The sequence below is a fragment of the Arvicanthis niloticus genome, chromosome X (assembly GCF_011762505.2).
Source record: "Arvicanthis niloticus isolate mArvNil1 chromosome X, mArvNil1.pat.X, whole genome shotgun sequence".
Taxonomy (NCBI): Eukaryota; Metazoa; Chordata; class Mammalia; order Rodentia; family Muridae; genus Arvicanthis; species Arvicanthis niloticus.
The window spans coordinates 11626381-11639961 of NC_047679.1; the positions used below are offsets into that span (position 1 = coordinate 11626381).

General features: G+C 48.3%; 1 protein-coding gene across 1 annotated transcript; it reads left to right on the forward strand.

Annotated features, from left to right (window-relative positions):
• Window positions 1-1828: 1828 nt before the first annotated feature.
• Window positions 1829-13494, forward strand: Ccdc22 (CCC complex scaffolding subunit CCDC22). The gene is made up of 17 exons (XM_034485592.2): window positions 1829-1992; window positions 2964-3141; window positions 6424-6556; window positions 7498-7604; window positions 7731-7797; window positions 7898-8076; window positions 9696-9890; window positions 10520-10582; window positions 10718-10837; window positions 11300-11419; window positions 11496-11612; window positions 11714-11815; window positions 11898-12005; window positions 12244-12339; window positions 12563-12622; window positions 12703-12777; window positions 13135-13494. Exons 1-17 carry the CDS (start codon window positions 1943-1945, stop codon window positions 13246-13248), a joined length of 1884 nt encoding a protein of 627 aa, XP_034341483.1. The 5' UTR covers window positions 1829-1942; the 3' UTR covers window positions 13249-13494.
• The last annotated feature ends 87 nt before the right edge of the window (window positions 13495-13581 follow it).

Sequence of the window (13581 nt, forward strand, 5' to 3'; positions counted from 1 at the left end):
GAAAGATTAAGGTCACGGGGCGGGGAAAAATAGTGTCAGTTGGGAGGTTGAACGGGGAGAGCAAATGGGATATTTGCAGACCTGAGATTGGCAAGGGAAAAGACACCGGTTAAGTGTTTAGCAAATAGATACCTTCACTAAGCAGGCAGAAAGCAAAATAAGAAAAAATTACGTAATTTTCCAATAGCATACAACATTTGAGCTACATAGGAGAAACCTAATATGTATATTATCTCTATGAAAAAAGAGTCAGATAGTAAATATCAAAGGGATATAAAATGGAGAAATACATAACATTTAGTGATGACGCTGTAAATTTCCCCAAAGTGATCTGCTTGGCATTTTGCATTAGCTATACCAAACAAAATCTCAGCATATTTTTCTTTGAGATACAAACGACCAAAAAAAAAAAAAAAAAAAAAGTCAAAACGTTTTTGAAAAAGAACAAGATGGGAGGACTTGCCATATCTGATATCAAGGCTCATTGTAAATCTACAGTAATTAAAAGCAGAATACAGCCAGGGGTGGTGGTACAAGCCTTTAATCTCAGCACCTAGGAGAAAGAGAAATATTATTATTACATTTTTGAGGCCAGACTGGGTTACATTTCAAGACTTTGTTGTCTCAAAACCAAACCAAACCAAGAAGACAGGACAGCACAACAATAAGGAGAGAGAGAGAGAGAGAGAGAGAGAGAGAGAGAGAGAGAGAGGAAGAAGAAGAAGAAGGAGGAGGAGGAGGAGGAAGGGAAGGGAAGGGAAGGGAAGGGAAGGGAAGGGAAGGGAAGGGAAGGGAAGGGAAGGGAAGAGAAGAGAAGAGAAGAGAAGAGAAGAGAAGAGAAGAGAAGAGAGATTAGTTCAGAAACTGAGCCAAGTACGTGATGTGTGTGTGACTTATGACAAATGTTAGCACTATTGGATAGTAGAGACAAAATAGGCTGTTCAATAAGTAATGGTTTTATAAATATTTTCTGTGTCACTATTCATTGGATCACACACATGTACAGCATATTAAAAAGGTCCATTATTGATTGCATGAATGTAAGTATAACTGATGGCTCTTTCTCTCCCTCCCCTACTTCTTTCTTTCTTTCTTTGGAGGTTATCTCCCTCAATAGTCCAGCCTATGTTTGAGACAGGTGCTGAGATTACAGATGTTTGCCACTACACTTGGTTTAGTAATTCTTTGCTTTTTTTCATCTATTGTGTGTGCACACTAGTGGTACTGCTGTACATGTGTGGATGTCAGAGGACAATTTGTAGGAGTCCACTCTCTTTTTCTGTCATGGGATCGAACTCAGTTTGTAGTGGTTGGTGGTAAGTGGCTTTACACGGGTAATTATGTTTGTTTATTTAAGATCTATTATCTGTTCGTTTGTGTGTGCTCGAATGCACACATGTATCACAGTGCACACGTGGAATTCTGGCTCTTATCAAGTCATTTCCTGCCTTCTACCGTATGCCTCTCAGGGATAGAACTCAGGTTGTGAGGCTATCCTGAGCCACCTCCCCAGTAGTAGCAATTACGTCTTAACCCTAGGAAATAGGTATCAAAATTCTCACTTTACAGATGATAACAAGACACAAGGGAACAGTCATTTTGTACACTTATAGCCTTTTATAACTTGGAAGATGAACATGTCCTTAAATGAAGATTGTCTCTGTCCTGTCTCTCAACTCCCCAGCCCAATTCCCCTTTTTCTTTTGGAGAAGAACATGGGACTACAAGCGAAAGAACTACAACTTCCAGCAGTCATTACATAATTCACACCCCGCCCCCAGGCGCTGCCTGCGCCTTGCTCACTCCGAGAACTACACTTCCCAATGTTCCTCGCGCGGCACGTGACGCTCCGTCCTCGGCGGGCGGAGAGCAGTTACTACAACGCTGCTCCACTTTCTGATCTGGTCTTAGACCCAGCCCCAGAGTTAGAATTAACTCCACCATGGAGGAGGCTGACCGAATCCTCATCCATTCCTTGCGCCAGGCGGGCACGTAAGTACGCAACCCCCAGTCGTCTCCAATTGCTCACATCCGGGACTCCAAATCCTAGGACCCCCCCCCATTACCCGGGAACCTTAAAATCAAGACCTTGACACCCAAAGGCCCAAACTTACAGGATCCGAAGCCCCCCGCCTACACTCTAACATCACAGGTCTCCTAAATACTTTGATCTGGACATTTGGTAAACCTAGAGGACTCAGACACCTTACAAGCCTGGAACCCCAGGAACTGAGACCTGGATATGCTGGGACCCTGATATCTAGAGGTTGTAAGACACCTACCTGTACTCTGAGATCCAGGAAACTGATAACACAGGAGTCTGGTACTCAACGTCTCCAGAATTCCTGAGACTGGATACTTGATCTTCGAACAATAACTCTGTAAACTCCCAGGGGTTATTAAAACACCAGGGAGTCACCCTAAATTCTGACAGTAGCAGCACTTGGTAACACACAAACACACACACACACACACACACACACACACACACACACAGGATCCTCTATTTGAGGGCCCCTAAAAGCCCCAGGTGCCAAAATTTAGGATGCCTGATAATTTGTTTCTATTCAGTGACCCTGATGTTTGAGACTTCTGAAAACTGCAGCCTCTTACTGTGCAGTTTCTCCAAACCTTAGTAGATCTAGGAGGCCTTGCCATGCAAAGGACACAATGTCTTGGTGCCCAAAAATATGGAGACTGTGCCACTTGGACCATTTTCGCTTTTGCAGGTCCCAGAGGTTTGAAACTTTGAAGTACAGGGGATTTTTGAGACTTTTCTGAACTCGGGTTACCTGTATTCAGAGGTCTTAGGACTAAGTAAAAGTTGTAGTCACTAACACCCTGGGTCTGTTGAAGCCTAGATTGTTCCCTGCCCCGACCTAGATTCTAGAGCATTCCCTCTCTAGAAGGCTGTACTCTGTTTCCTAACTACCGCCCCTCAAGCCTGGTGCTTTCCTCTTTAGGGCAGTTCCTCCAGAAGTGCAGACTCTGCGAGCTTTCACCACTGAGCTGGTCGTAGAGGCTGTGGTCCGATGCCTTCGCGTGATCAATCCTGATGTGGGCTCTGGCCTTAGTCACTTACTACCACCAGCCATGTCTGCCCGCTTCCGCCTGGCCATGAGTCTGGCTCAGGCCTGCATGGTGAGTGCCCTTCTCCCAGTGTGCACACTGTCTTCCTTCCTTTTTCACAAAGTCACCAAGCTCTTCGACACTTGCCTTCTTCTCTGTCCCTCTGTATAGCTCAGCTCAGCGTTCATTCATAGTTAAAGCTGCTGCCTCTGTAGCCAAATTGTGTGACTACTTCAGACCCTACCTAGTTCTACTCACGCTTGCTGTGTGACCCTGACTGAGGTTGTGTGGATTAAATGAGCTGATTCCGTTTGTCTTCGGACTATCGTTAGCAGTCACCTTCTCAGCTTGGCATCAAAATCTTACCCCACTGTCACATAGTAGGCCATTTACCTATTTATTTGGGCTGAAGAAAGACCTTGATTGGGTTGCATACTCTTAAATAAAGCTCTGACTAGCTCTGCTCAGATCACATGGATAGCCTATAGGACCCTGTGATGACTTGTTTTGTCCTATGGAACTGGGGAAGGGATGCTTCCCCAGAGGAAGGTCATTGTCTGTTACATTGTATTGTGCCTCTCATAGTTCCAAAGATGATGTTCTAATGAAGTACCCGCCCCTCTCCATTTCAGAGCTTGTGTCCATTCACTGTGGTCAAGAGCAGAGAGTTCTAGCTTTTCTTGTAGCTCACGTCCTTGCGGCTGTGGGCCTGCCTTTTAACCTATTTGGTCCTCAGTTTCTCTCTGTGTTGACTGCATGTGAAAGCTAAACTGAGTCAGGGTGTAGCCCAGTTTTAGAGTGTGTACTTCATACGTACGAGGTCTCCGGTTCAGCCTCTAGTATGCACAAAGCAAAAACTGACTTGCTCTGGGAAGAGTTGATCACAAACCTTGGAGGCATGTATTCCAGCAGCCTGTGGCTATGGAGTGATTGTAGACTCTTCGAGAATACTCAGTAAGTTGCTATAAGTCTATGGTGGTAGATCTGTAGAGGATCCAGTGAGAACTTCCTTGTAGACTAAAAGGGACAGGTTATCACAGTTGTTTGCCTTGGACCGCTGTTTATGCAGTTTTGGTCTGAGTGGTACCCCTGTTGGCTCTGCCTAGCCAGCTCATTATTCTCAGATTTGCCTAGCTACCAAGTGTTCTCACTTTCTTTTGTCTAGGACTCTAGACATGGTCTAGACCATGCTCCCAGGAAGCTATCAATCCACCCCTGTTCTGGGGCCATGCTCTGGAAGACGACCTTCTAAGAGGGAGGTTATGTTTTCTACTGGGCATGAAGTGTACTCAGTGGGAAGCACCAAGGTGGTGGGGTGAGGCCTTCTCTGATGTCCCCTTCTCAGTGCTGTCTGCCTTTGGATGGTGTGGCTCATGTTCATTTCAGTGTGGGGAAGAGGACCTGGTGGTTAAGGGAGACATGCAATTGTCTAGCTCAGTAGCCATGGTATGCCAGAACAACCAGAAAGGCTCTCCAATTCAGCATTGTGTGCACTGGTGTCTTCCTCTGCATATACCTTGCTTCTGGTATCTATTTCTGTACCTAAGCCACCTCTCTATTTTTGGTATCTCCCACTATATACGGATGTCTTAGTCCATGCTCTATTACTGTGAAGAGATACTATGACCATGGCAACTCTTATAAGAGAAAGCAATTAATTGGGGCTTACAGTTTTAGAAGTTTAGCCCATTATCATCATGGCAGGAAGCATGGCAGCGCACAGGCAGACATGGTAGCTGAGAGTTCTATACTCAGATCCCAAGGCAGCAGGAAGAGAGACTCTGGTCTTGGTTGGCATGGGCTTCTGAAACCTCAAAGCCCAAGCCCCCCAGTGACACATTTTCTCTAACAAGACCACACCTTCTAATCCTTTCAAATAGTACCGTTCCCAGGGTGACCGAGCATACAAAGCTATGAACCTATGAAGCTATTCTTATTCAAACCGCCAAACCAGCCCACTCCTGCCATGAGTTTTCATATCAATCACAAGTCTTTGATCGCAGATATCAGATAAAAAAAAACATTTCTAAGTAATGTAGCATAGAAGCCAGTTGTTTTTATACTTGTGTGACCATGATCCTCGGATACAACTTCTGTTACAACAGAATACATAAATACTCTTCCTAGTGATTTTTTTGAGCCAGTACTCTGTGCCAGGCACTGTGGTGACATGCTGATAACTCAATCTTTGTGACAACAGGCCGAGATGAGTACTTTTAGTATTTTTAAAAAAAAATTATTGAAAACATTTTACTTATTTAGATTTATCTTTTAAAAATGTCTGCATATGAATGCTTTTGCCTGCGTGTATGTATAGGCACCATTTGTGTGTCTGATAACGTTGGATGTCAGAAGAGGGTATCACTCCCCTGAAACTACAGTTACTGATGGTTGTGAGCCACCATGTAGATGCTGGGAACAGAACACAGGTCCTTTGGAAGAACAGCCAGTGCTCCTGACCATCTCTCTAGCCTCTGGTATACTTTTCTTTTTACATGACAGAAGTGAAGTACAGTGAAGTATTGGCCTGAGTCACACAGTTGGTGACAGGCGGAGCTTGAGTTTGAGTCCAGGAAGTTTGCTTTCAGGGTCTGTACATCTTTGAACCTATCTTGAACTCATGACAGCCCTTTCTTTCTGGCTGTGTATTTGCTGATTTTTTGTCTGTTGTTGTTGATGATGATGATGGTGATGATGATGGTATTAGTACTAGGGGTGGAACCCAGGGCCTTGCTTATGTTCTGGGCCACATTCCCCATTCTGTTTCTTTTTAGGCACTGCTTATATAATAGATTGGTTTATGGCTTTCCTCTCCAAGGCTCTGAATATTGTTTTCCTATTGGATATTGTCGATGCTCCTTTGACTTTGCTAAGTATATTTGTGTCTTTTCACTTTTCTGCATTCTCTTGTGGCCTTTGGATTTTGAGTCATAGTTCCTGAGCAATGCTAAGCTTTTTTGCTTTTGTTGTTGTTTCTGCTTTTCGAGACAGGGTTTTACTGTGTAGCCCTGGCTGTCTTAGAACTTGCTCTGTATACTACGCTGGCCTCGAACTCACAGATCCAAACTCACAGCTCGACCTCCTCTGCCTCCCGAGTGCTGGGATCAAAGGTTATGCACCACCACCACCAGGTAGTAGCCTCTGAGCTTTAATGTCTATCTTTTTTAAAATCTTGTAATACTGTCTATGATGTCTTTGTGGCTGTCACTGGGGCCTGGATCCTGGATGCCTTCGGGATGCAGGGGGAACGTGGAACGGTGATGGCTGGTGAAGGAGTCAGAGCCAGTGTGGAAGTCACAGGGCCTCCATTATCATCCTCAGCATCATTATCTGCTCATACTTGCTAACCTCTAGGACCTGGGCTATCCCTTGGAGCTTGGCTATCAGAACTTCCTCTATCCCAGTGAGCCTGACCTCCGAGACCTGCTTCTCTTCTTGGCTGAGCGGCTACCCACTGATGCCTCTGAGGATGCAGACCAGCCTGCAGGTATGGGGTCCTGTAGGACTTGGGAAATGGACTGTGTTCCCAGGGTGATAGGGGCCTGAGAGAAGTGTCAGGAAGGATAGGGGGCAGGGCATATATTCCGGAGAATTGGGTGGATCAGAGGTCAGAGAACAGATGGACCCAAGGCAAGCAGCGTGAGGCTAGGGATTAGGTTCCCAGCTTACCCCCTGTCCCTCGCATCCTCACTCACTCCAGTCTTCTCACATGGGTGTTCTTGGTGGTCTCCAAATGTGTCAGGGGAGCTCTAGCTTCAGGGTATTTTGGTCCCTAGATGATTCTTCCCTTAGCTCTCTTCATAGTCAGCTCCCTACCGGGTGAGTCCAACGCATGGGGCACATGCTGATGAAAATGGCTCTAACCAACACCCAACCCGGAACTGTAAACTTGCTTCAAATGTTAGGAGATTTTTTTATTTTATTTTATTTATTTATTTTTTTTGGTGTGACTTGGTTACACTATTCTTGAGCATGAACTTCGTAGATGATAACATCATGCCAAAATGTCAAAAGGTTAAATATATGCTCAACTTTCTGTGGCTTCTGCTCTGTTATCTCAACAAATGTTCATTGAAACATTCCAGCCCCCACCCCTACACCTACACCCCCACCCCCATCCCCCGCCTTTACCATCCTTCTCTCTCCCGCTTAGAGTAGATGGTGCTAATGGTCCTATTCTTGAAGTTTCCTTTCTGTTATCTTGCTGACCAATGGAGATGGAGACCTTCTCAGTTTTTTTTTCCTGAGGTGGTCTTTAACCTGGTAACTGGTACCTCCTACGTAGTTAAGGCTCAGTAAGTGGTGAGTGACTGAGAATGTTAGTTGGATCCATCTGCATCTGGAGGTGAGGGATCAGGTGCTATGGCTGGCTTCCTAGATTTGTAGCATGTTACTCCTTCCCTACCCACCCCCCTCGCCCCTTCATAGGTGACTCGGCTATTTTCCTTCGGGCCATTGGGAGCCAAATCCGGGACCAGCTGGCCCTGCCCTGGGTCCCACCTCTCCTTCGAACTCCCAAGGTGCAGCGCCTCCAGGTGGGATCCCCACCTCCGTTTGGACTTTTCCCCTCCTTGCCTTCTTTGTGGTCATCTATTTGCTCAGGTTGTTAACCCCTTTCACTAGCACCTCATTCTGGGACACCGACTCTGCTCTCCCCACAGGGCTCAGCCCTCCAGCAGCCCTTCCACTCCAGCAGGTTGCTTCTGCCTGACATGAATTCCAGAGGAGGTGAGGAGGCTGCAGTTGTGTAGATCTAAGCGAGGAGGGGAGAGGCTTGTGTGAGCATCGGTGTGTGAGGGGAAATGGCTGACACTGTCTCTGCCTTCAGAGCCACGTGAGTTCCAGGCCAGTCCCCTGCTGCTACCAGCTCCCACACAGGTGCCCCAGCTTCTGGGGAGGGCAGCCTCACTCCTTGAACATCATGCCATCCAGCTCTGCCAGCATGTGAACAGGGATTGCCCAGGAGATGAAGACCGAGTGCGCTGGGCATCCCGCGTCCCATCCCAGGTACCATTTGTGCTCAGCTCTCCCAGAGAGGCTTCTGCTTCTGGTGGTTCCTGTTTGTTCTCTGTATCTCATTTCCCCCCATTCCGTCCCTCTCTTCATTGCTTCTCCTCTGTGTACACCTGCCTGGCTCCCTGCCTAAAGGAATGGATAAATAAGAAGGGCAGAACCTGCAGCAGGTCCTTCCTGCCTGCTCTTCTGTTCTGAGAAATGGGGGTGTGGAGTAGTGACCTTGCATGAGTCTTACCTGGGACTGTTGGGTATATTCCCTGTGGGGGCAGGGCCTGAGCCTTTCAGTTTGTCTGTCTCTGCATTTGTCAGTGATCTTCCTGTTGTCTGCCCCTAGGCATCTGCACCATCTCCTCCTGTTACTGTCTTGTGCTGTAGTTTCCCTGCCCCACTTTATCAACCTCTCTGTCTCCCTGTTTGTATACTGCATCTTTCTCTGTTTCACTTTTGCCTACTTCTTCCTTTTCTTTCTCTGCTTCTGTCCATGTCTTTCTCTGTCCTCTCTTCCTCCATATCTACTTCTCTGCTGGTCTCTTTTCAGCTTCCTCCCATCCACTTCTGGTTTTGTCTCTTTCTATCTGTCCCTGCCACCTTGGTTGTTATTTGCTTACTCTTTCTCTGTCCCTGCCCACTCTTTTTTTTTTTTTTTGTTTTTTTTGTTTTTGGTTTTTCGAGACAGGGTTTCTCTGTGTAGCCCTGGCTGTCCTGGAACTCACTCTGTAGACCAGGCTGGCCTCGAACTCAGAAATCCGCCTGCCTCTGCCTCCCAAGTGCTGGGATTAAAGGCGTGCGCCACCACCGCCTGGCCACTCTTTTTTTTTTTTTTTTTTTTTTTTTTTGAGGGGAAGATTTGAGAGTCTCACTACATAGCCCAAGCTGGCATCGAAATTTATAATCCCCTTGCTTCTGCCTTCTGAGTGCTGAGACTAAAAGCATGTGCCACCACACCCAGATCCTGTCTCTTCTTCACACTTACAGGAATTTTGATGTGTAAATATAGAAGGACCACTCTGATGATGCCTATCTTCTAGTCTGTCTTGTATTCTCCTTTAACTTTCCCCCCTGTGGTTTTAGAGCAAATCTCAAAGCTTGGACTATAGTTTCATGGTCGAACCTGGTTCCATGTTCAGGATCAAATCCTAGCAAACTGAAACTGTCACATGACTTCAGCTCTGAGTACTCAGACGTGTCATTACTCACAGGAACATTTTTTGCTAATGGAGCCACTGTACTGTTTTTATAGTGAATGAAATGAATGATTTCTTAGCACCACTTAACACTGAAACAATCTCTACTGTTAACTCTTCTTACTTATTGTCCTGTCCCCAACTCTAGACCTTTTTTTTGCCTGGCACCTTTTTTGTGTGTGTCTACACCATCCACCATTCTTTATGTCTGTTTCTGATTTGAAAGTTTCAGTCTCACTTCTCTCTCTAGTCACTTTTTTTCCACAGGGTCAGGGGTAACTGGGTAGAGAAGTGCAGCTGTGGAGAAAGGCACTTCTCTGTCTTTGGGGAGCTCCTAGGCTGGTAGGGCTGGGACCTGCCTTGGTGGGAAGTCACGGTCCTAGGGACCAGCAGGTATACCTTCCTCTTGCCCTCTGTTCTTTCCAGGAGGATCCCCGGGCTCCACAGCAGAGACTGCACAAGCAGCTGGTTGAACATCTGCGTCAGAGCTGGGGCCCACTTGGAGCCCCGACGCAAGTCCGAGACCTAGGAGAGATGCTACAGGCCTGGGGTGCTAGGGCTATGACTGGCGTGCCCAAAGGCTCCCGCTTCACCCATTCAGAGAAGTTTACCTTCCATCTGGTGGGTAGGCTAGAGTGGACAGGGCGTGTGCGGATTGCTTACTTGAGGATTGCTTTCTGTATGAACACCATTGTTATTGACACAGGATCTGGTGCCCACTGAGTAGGCCCTCTTCCAATGGGACAGGGTGTCCAGAGGGCTCCCCTAGCTTCTTGAGACTTTAGTGGAGAAAGGGCAGATAGGTGGGGCTCATGTAAGAGTGTGCGGGGCTCCCAGCACAAAGCCCATCTTTCCTTGGGCTTTCCATTGGGAAATTTGTTTCCTTTGGGAACATCTTTTCTCCTTAGATACTCATCTTTCTTGTGGACATTTTGGGCAGGTTCGTTATGGGGTCAGAGTAGTTATAGGGTCAGGGTGGATATAGGGTCTGGATGGTCAGGTGGTTGTAGGGTCATTGTGGTTGTAGGGGCAGGGTGGTCAGGGTTAGCACCAGGGAGGTTTCCTTGTGGTCAGGCACCCTAATCTGCAGTTACAGATGGTGGTGCTTTATTCTCCTGTAGTAACAGTCTGAAAACTGTCAGTGGTTAAGTGGACATGGGTATAGTCCTTGAGAGTGTTTTGGGGTTTTGAGGCTGGCCTGTGAGGGATAAGACTTTGCGTGATAGCCAGGTTGCTTCTTCTACCCATAGGAGCCCCAGGTCCAGGCAGCTCAGGTGGCAGATGTACCAGCTACCTCTGAAAAGCCTGAACAGGTAAGAAGACCAAGATAAACAGACACATACATACACAGGCACACACACACACACACTCACACACACAGAGTCAGCTGGGCTATTGCCTGTCTTCTGGACTTGGTACCTCCACCTAGACTGGCCTGTGCTTCTCAGGACACACGGGCAACTCAAGAGCAGGAGTTAGCATCCCTTCGGGAACAGCTGGCAAGTGTGAACCACAACATTGAAGAGGTGGAAGCTGACATGAAGACCCTCGGAATCAACCTTGTGCAGGTGAGGGCTTGGGAGAGGGACTTGGGCTGGGTCAGGTGGGAACTGGGGCCTTGAGAGGTGATCTGGCATCTAGAGGTCTATAGATACCATAATTGTTTATGGAGCATCCTGGAGACCTCTGGAATTCTTGAATGCTCAGGAGAATTTGTGAGGCAAAGAAACATGTTGGAGTGATGGCTTGCTAGACTCATAGACTTGTTAGAGGTGCATTTGGCATTAGTCAGGCTTTGTAGGGGACATAGAAGCTATGGGCATCAGGGGAGCAAGGTGGGTGTGTAGGGGCAGGGCCTTGCAGGGCTTCTCAGAGCTTCTGGGTCAGCACAGAGCTGAAGATCTAGAGGCCTGTAGTAGGTAGAGGTCTTGAAGTTCTGTGTGAGGTCTTGAGCTGAGCCAGGGCCATAATGGGCTCACCGGGGTTGTAGGCTGTGTGTATGACTGGGAGCTTGGCTGTGAGTGTACCAGGTGGAAACCGAGTGTCGACAAAGTGAACTCAGTGTGGCCGAGCAGGAGCAGGCCCTGCGCCTGAAGAGCAGGACGGTGGAATTGCTGCCAGATGGGGCTGCCAACCTCGCCAAGCTGCAGGTGGGCTGGGATTGGGCCGAGAGGGGTGGGTGGGTGGATCCAGCCTGTCCTGACATAACTCCCTGACCCCTACCAGCTTGTGGTGGAGAGTAGCGCCCAGAGGCTCATCCATCTAGCAAGTCAATGGGAGAAACACCGGGTCCCACTTCTTGCTGAGTACCGCCACCTCAGAAAACTTCAGGAATGTAGGGAGGTAAGTGGCACAGTCCTGGGCCATGAGTGTAGATGTCCTGCCTCGATAGGGGGCTGTTTCTGAGCTCTGCTCACTGCCCTCTGCCTATGGGTTCCCGGTAGCTGGAATCAACTCGACGGCTGGCAGAAATCCAGGAGCTGCACCAGAGTGTCCGGGCAGCTGCAGAAGATGCTCGCAGGAAGGAGGAAGTCTATAAGCAGCTGGTAAGGCCCACTTCAGGGCTCTGGGTTGTAAGGGTGGGTGTTGTGCAGGGCTTGAACTCATGTCTGCCATGTGCCTGCCTAGGTGTCAGAGCTGGAGACTCTGCCAAAAGATGTGTCCCGGCTGGCCTATACCCAGCGCATCCTGGAGATTGTGGGCAACATCCGGAAGCAGAAGGAAGAGATCACTAAAGTATGTCACTGTGGCTCTGATGGATGGCTCATGTGGGCAGGCAGGCATAGTGTAGTCACACAGGGACTTTATGCCTACGACTAGGCAGACCCGTTCAAGGCACACTCCAACACATAAATGGTCACCCCAACACAGTGACATAGGCCCTGACTGGATGTAAGTATAGGCACATGAGTGTTATCACTGGTCAGCCACATTGCCCAAGATGTGGACTGATAGTTACCCTGGTTTCTGCCAGATCTTGTCAGACACAAAAGAACTTCAGAAGGAAATCAACTCTCTCTCTGGGAAGCTGGACCGGACTTTTGCAGTGACCGATGAGCTTGTATTCAAGGTATGGGGAGGGTGGAGGTGGGGCTGGGCTGTTGCCTGCCCATCTGCCATGGGCCACCTTGCCCCTCTGTGAGTCCCTTTGGTACACTGTTGCTTGGGCCTAGCTTTGCTTTGTGGAGGGTGAAGGCAAAGTAGTAGTAAAGGGTGGTCTTATAGGGGCATAGAGTAGTGGAAAAGGGGCCAATGGCTTGCTGATATATTTGAGGTCCCCTTTGTCTTATCAGGATGCTAAGAAGGATGATGCTGTTCGGAAAGCCTACAAATACCTAGCTGCTCTGCATGAGGTGAGGGGAGCCATGCGCCTGGTGGGGCTGGCTGTAGAGGGCCAGCACAGGTGCAAGCCTTGTATTCTTGCTATTTCTAGAACTGCAGCCAGCTCATCCAGACCATTGAGGACACAGGCACTATCATGAGGGAAGTTCGAGATCTTGAGGAGCAGGTGAGACCTGGGAATGGGAAGGGGAATGGAGACAGGCCAGGGGATAGTTCCTTGTTTTGTGTTGAGAGTCTTTGAAACCAGACAACCAGCAGCTAGAGGCTCGGCCTTAGTGCCTGCTGTGCCTGGGACCTGAAGCTGGTCAGTTGTCTACTCTGAGCCCCGGCTTTTAGCTTGAAGCCCCTTATGCCTCCCAGAGCCCACAGCAGAAGCTGTTGCTTTAGGTGGAGGGAAGGATGCACACAGAAGCCCAGTGATGGGAAAGAACAGGCTACTGTTATGAGGATGGGAGGGGCAGGGAGGAGCGCAATAGAGGGGCAGCCTGCAGGGGCTGAAGCTGTGTGCATCTTGTTTTCTTAGATTGAGACAGAGATGGGCAAGAAGACTTTGAGCAACCTGGAGAAGATCTGTGAGGACTACCGAGCCCTTCGCCAGGAGAATGCTGGCCTCTTGGGCCGGGTCCGAGAGGCCTAGAGCTCTGATGGATGTCTCCTAACCACAGGCAGGAATTTGGGGGTGCTGGACACAGTGCTGAAGCACTTGCTCTAGCGCTCTCTTCCATTTGGTATCCACTTTCTCCCGCTGGGACCTTAAACCCAGCTGTCTGCTTATCTGTTCCCATATCTGATCAGGGTGATTGTTTAGCTCAACCACAATTTATTGGACGGGCACTGAGGGCTAGGGGCCTTGGATCCCAAATAAAAGAGAAGTTCTTCTGTGGGCCACGCTTAGGCATGGATTGGGGCTTGGGGGTAGGGGACTGGGGTCAGTGGCAAGTGAGACATGGGGTACATTTTGGAGAGTCGG

Bases quoted from the DNA above. Each gene is read 5' to 3' on its own strand.
- Ccdc22 (XM_034485592.2), top strand. From the start codon at position 1,943: ATGGAGGAGGCTGACCGAATCCTCATCCATTCCTTGCGCCAGGCGGGC. The intron at 11,816-11,897 runs GTAAGGCCCACT...GTGCCTGCCTAG, and splicing joins AGGAAGTCTATAAGCAGCTG to GTGTCAGAGCTGGAGACTCT. The intron at 12,340-12,562 runs GTATGGGGAGGG...TTGTCTTATCAG, and splicing joins CCGATGAGCTTGTATTCAAG to GATGCTAAGAAGGATGATGC.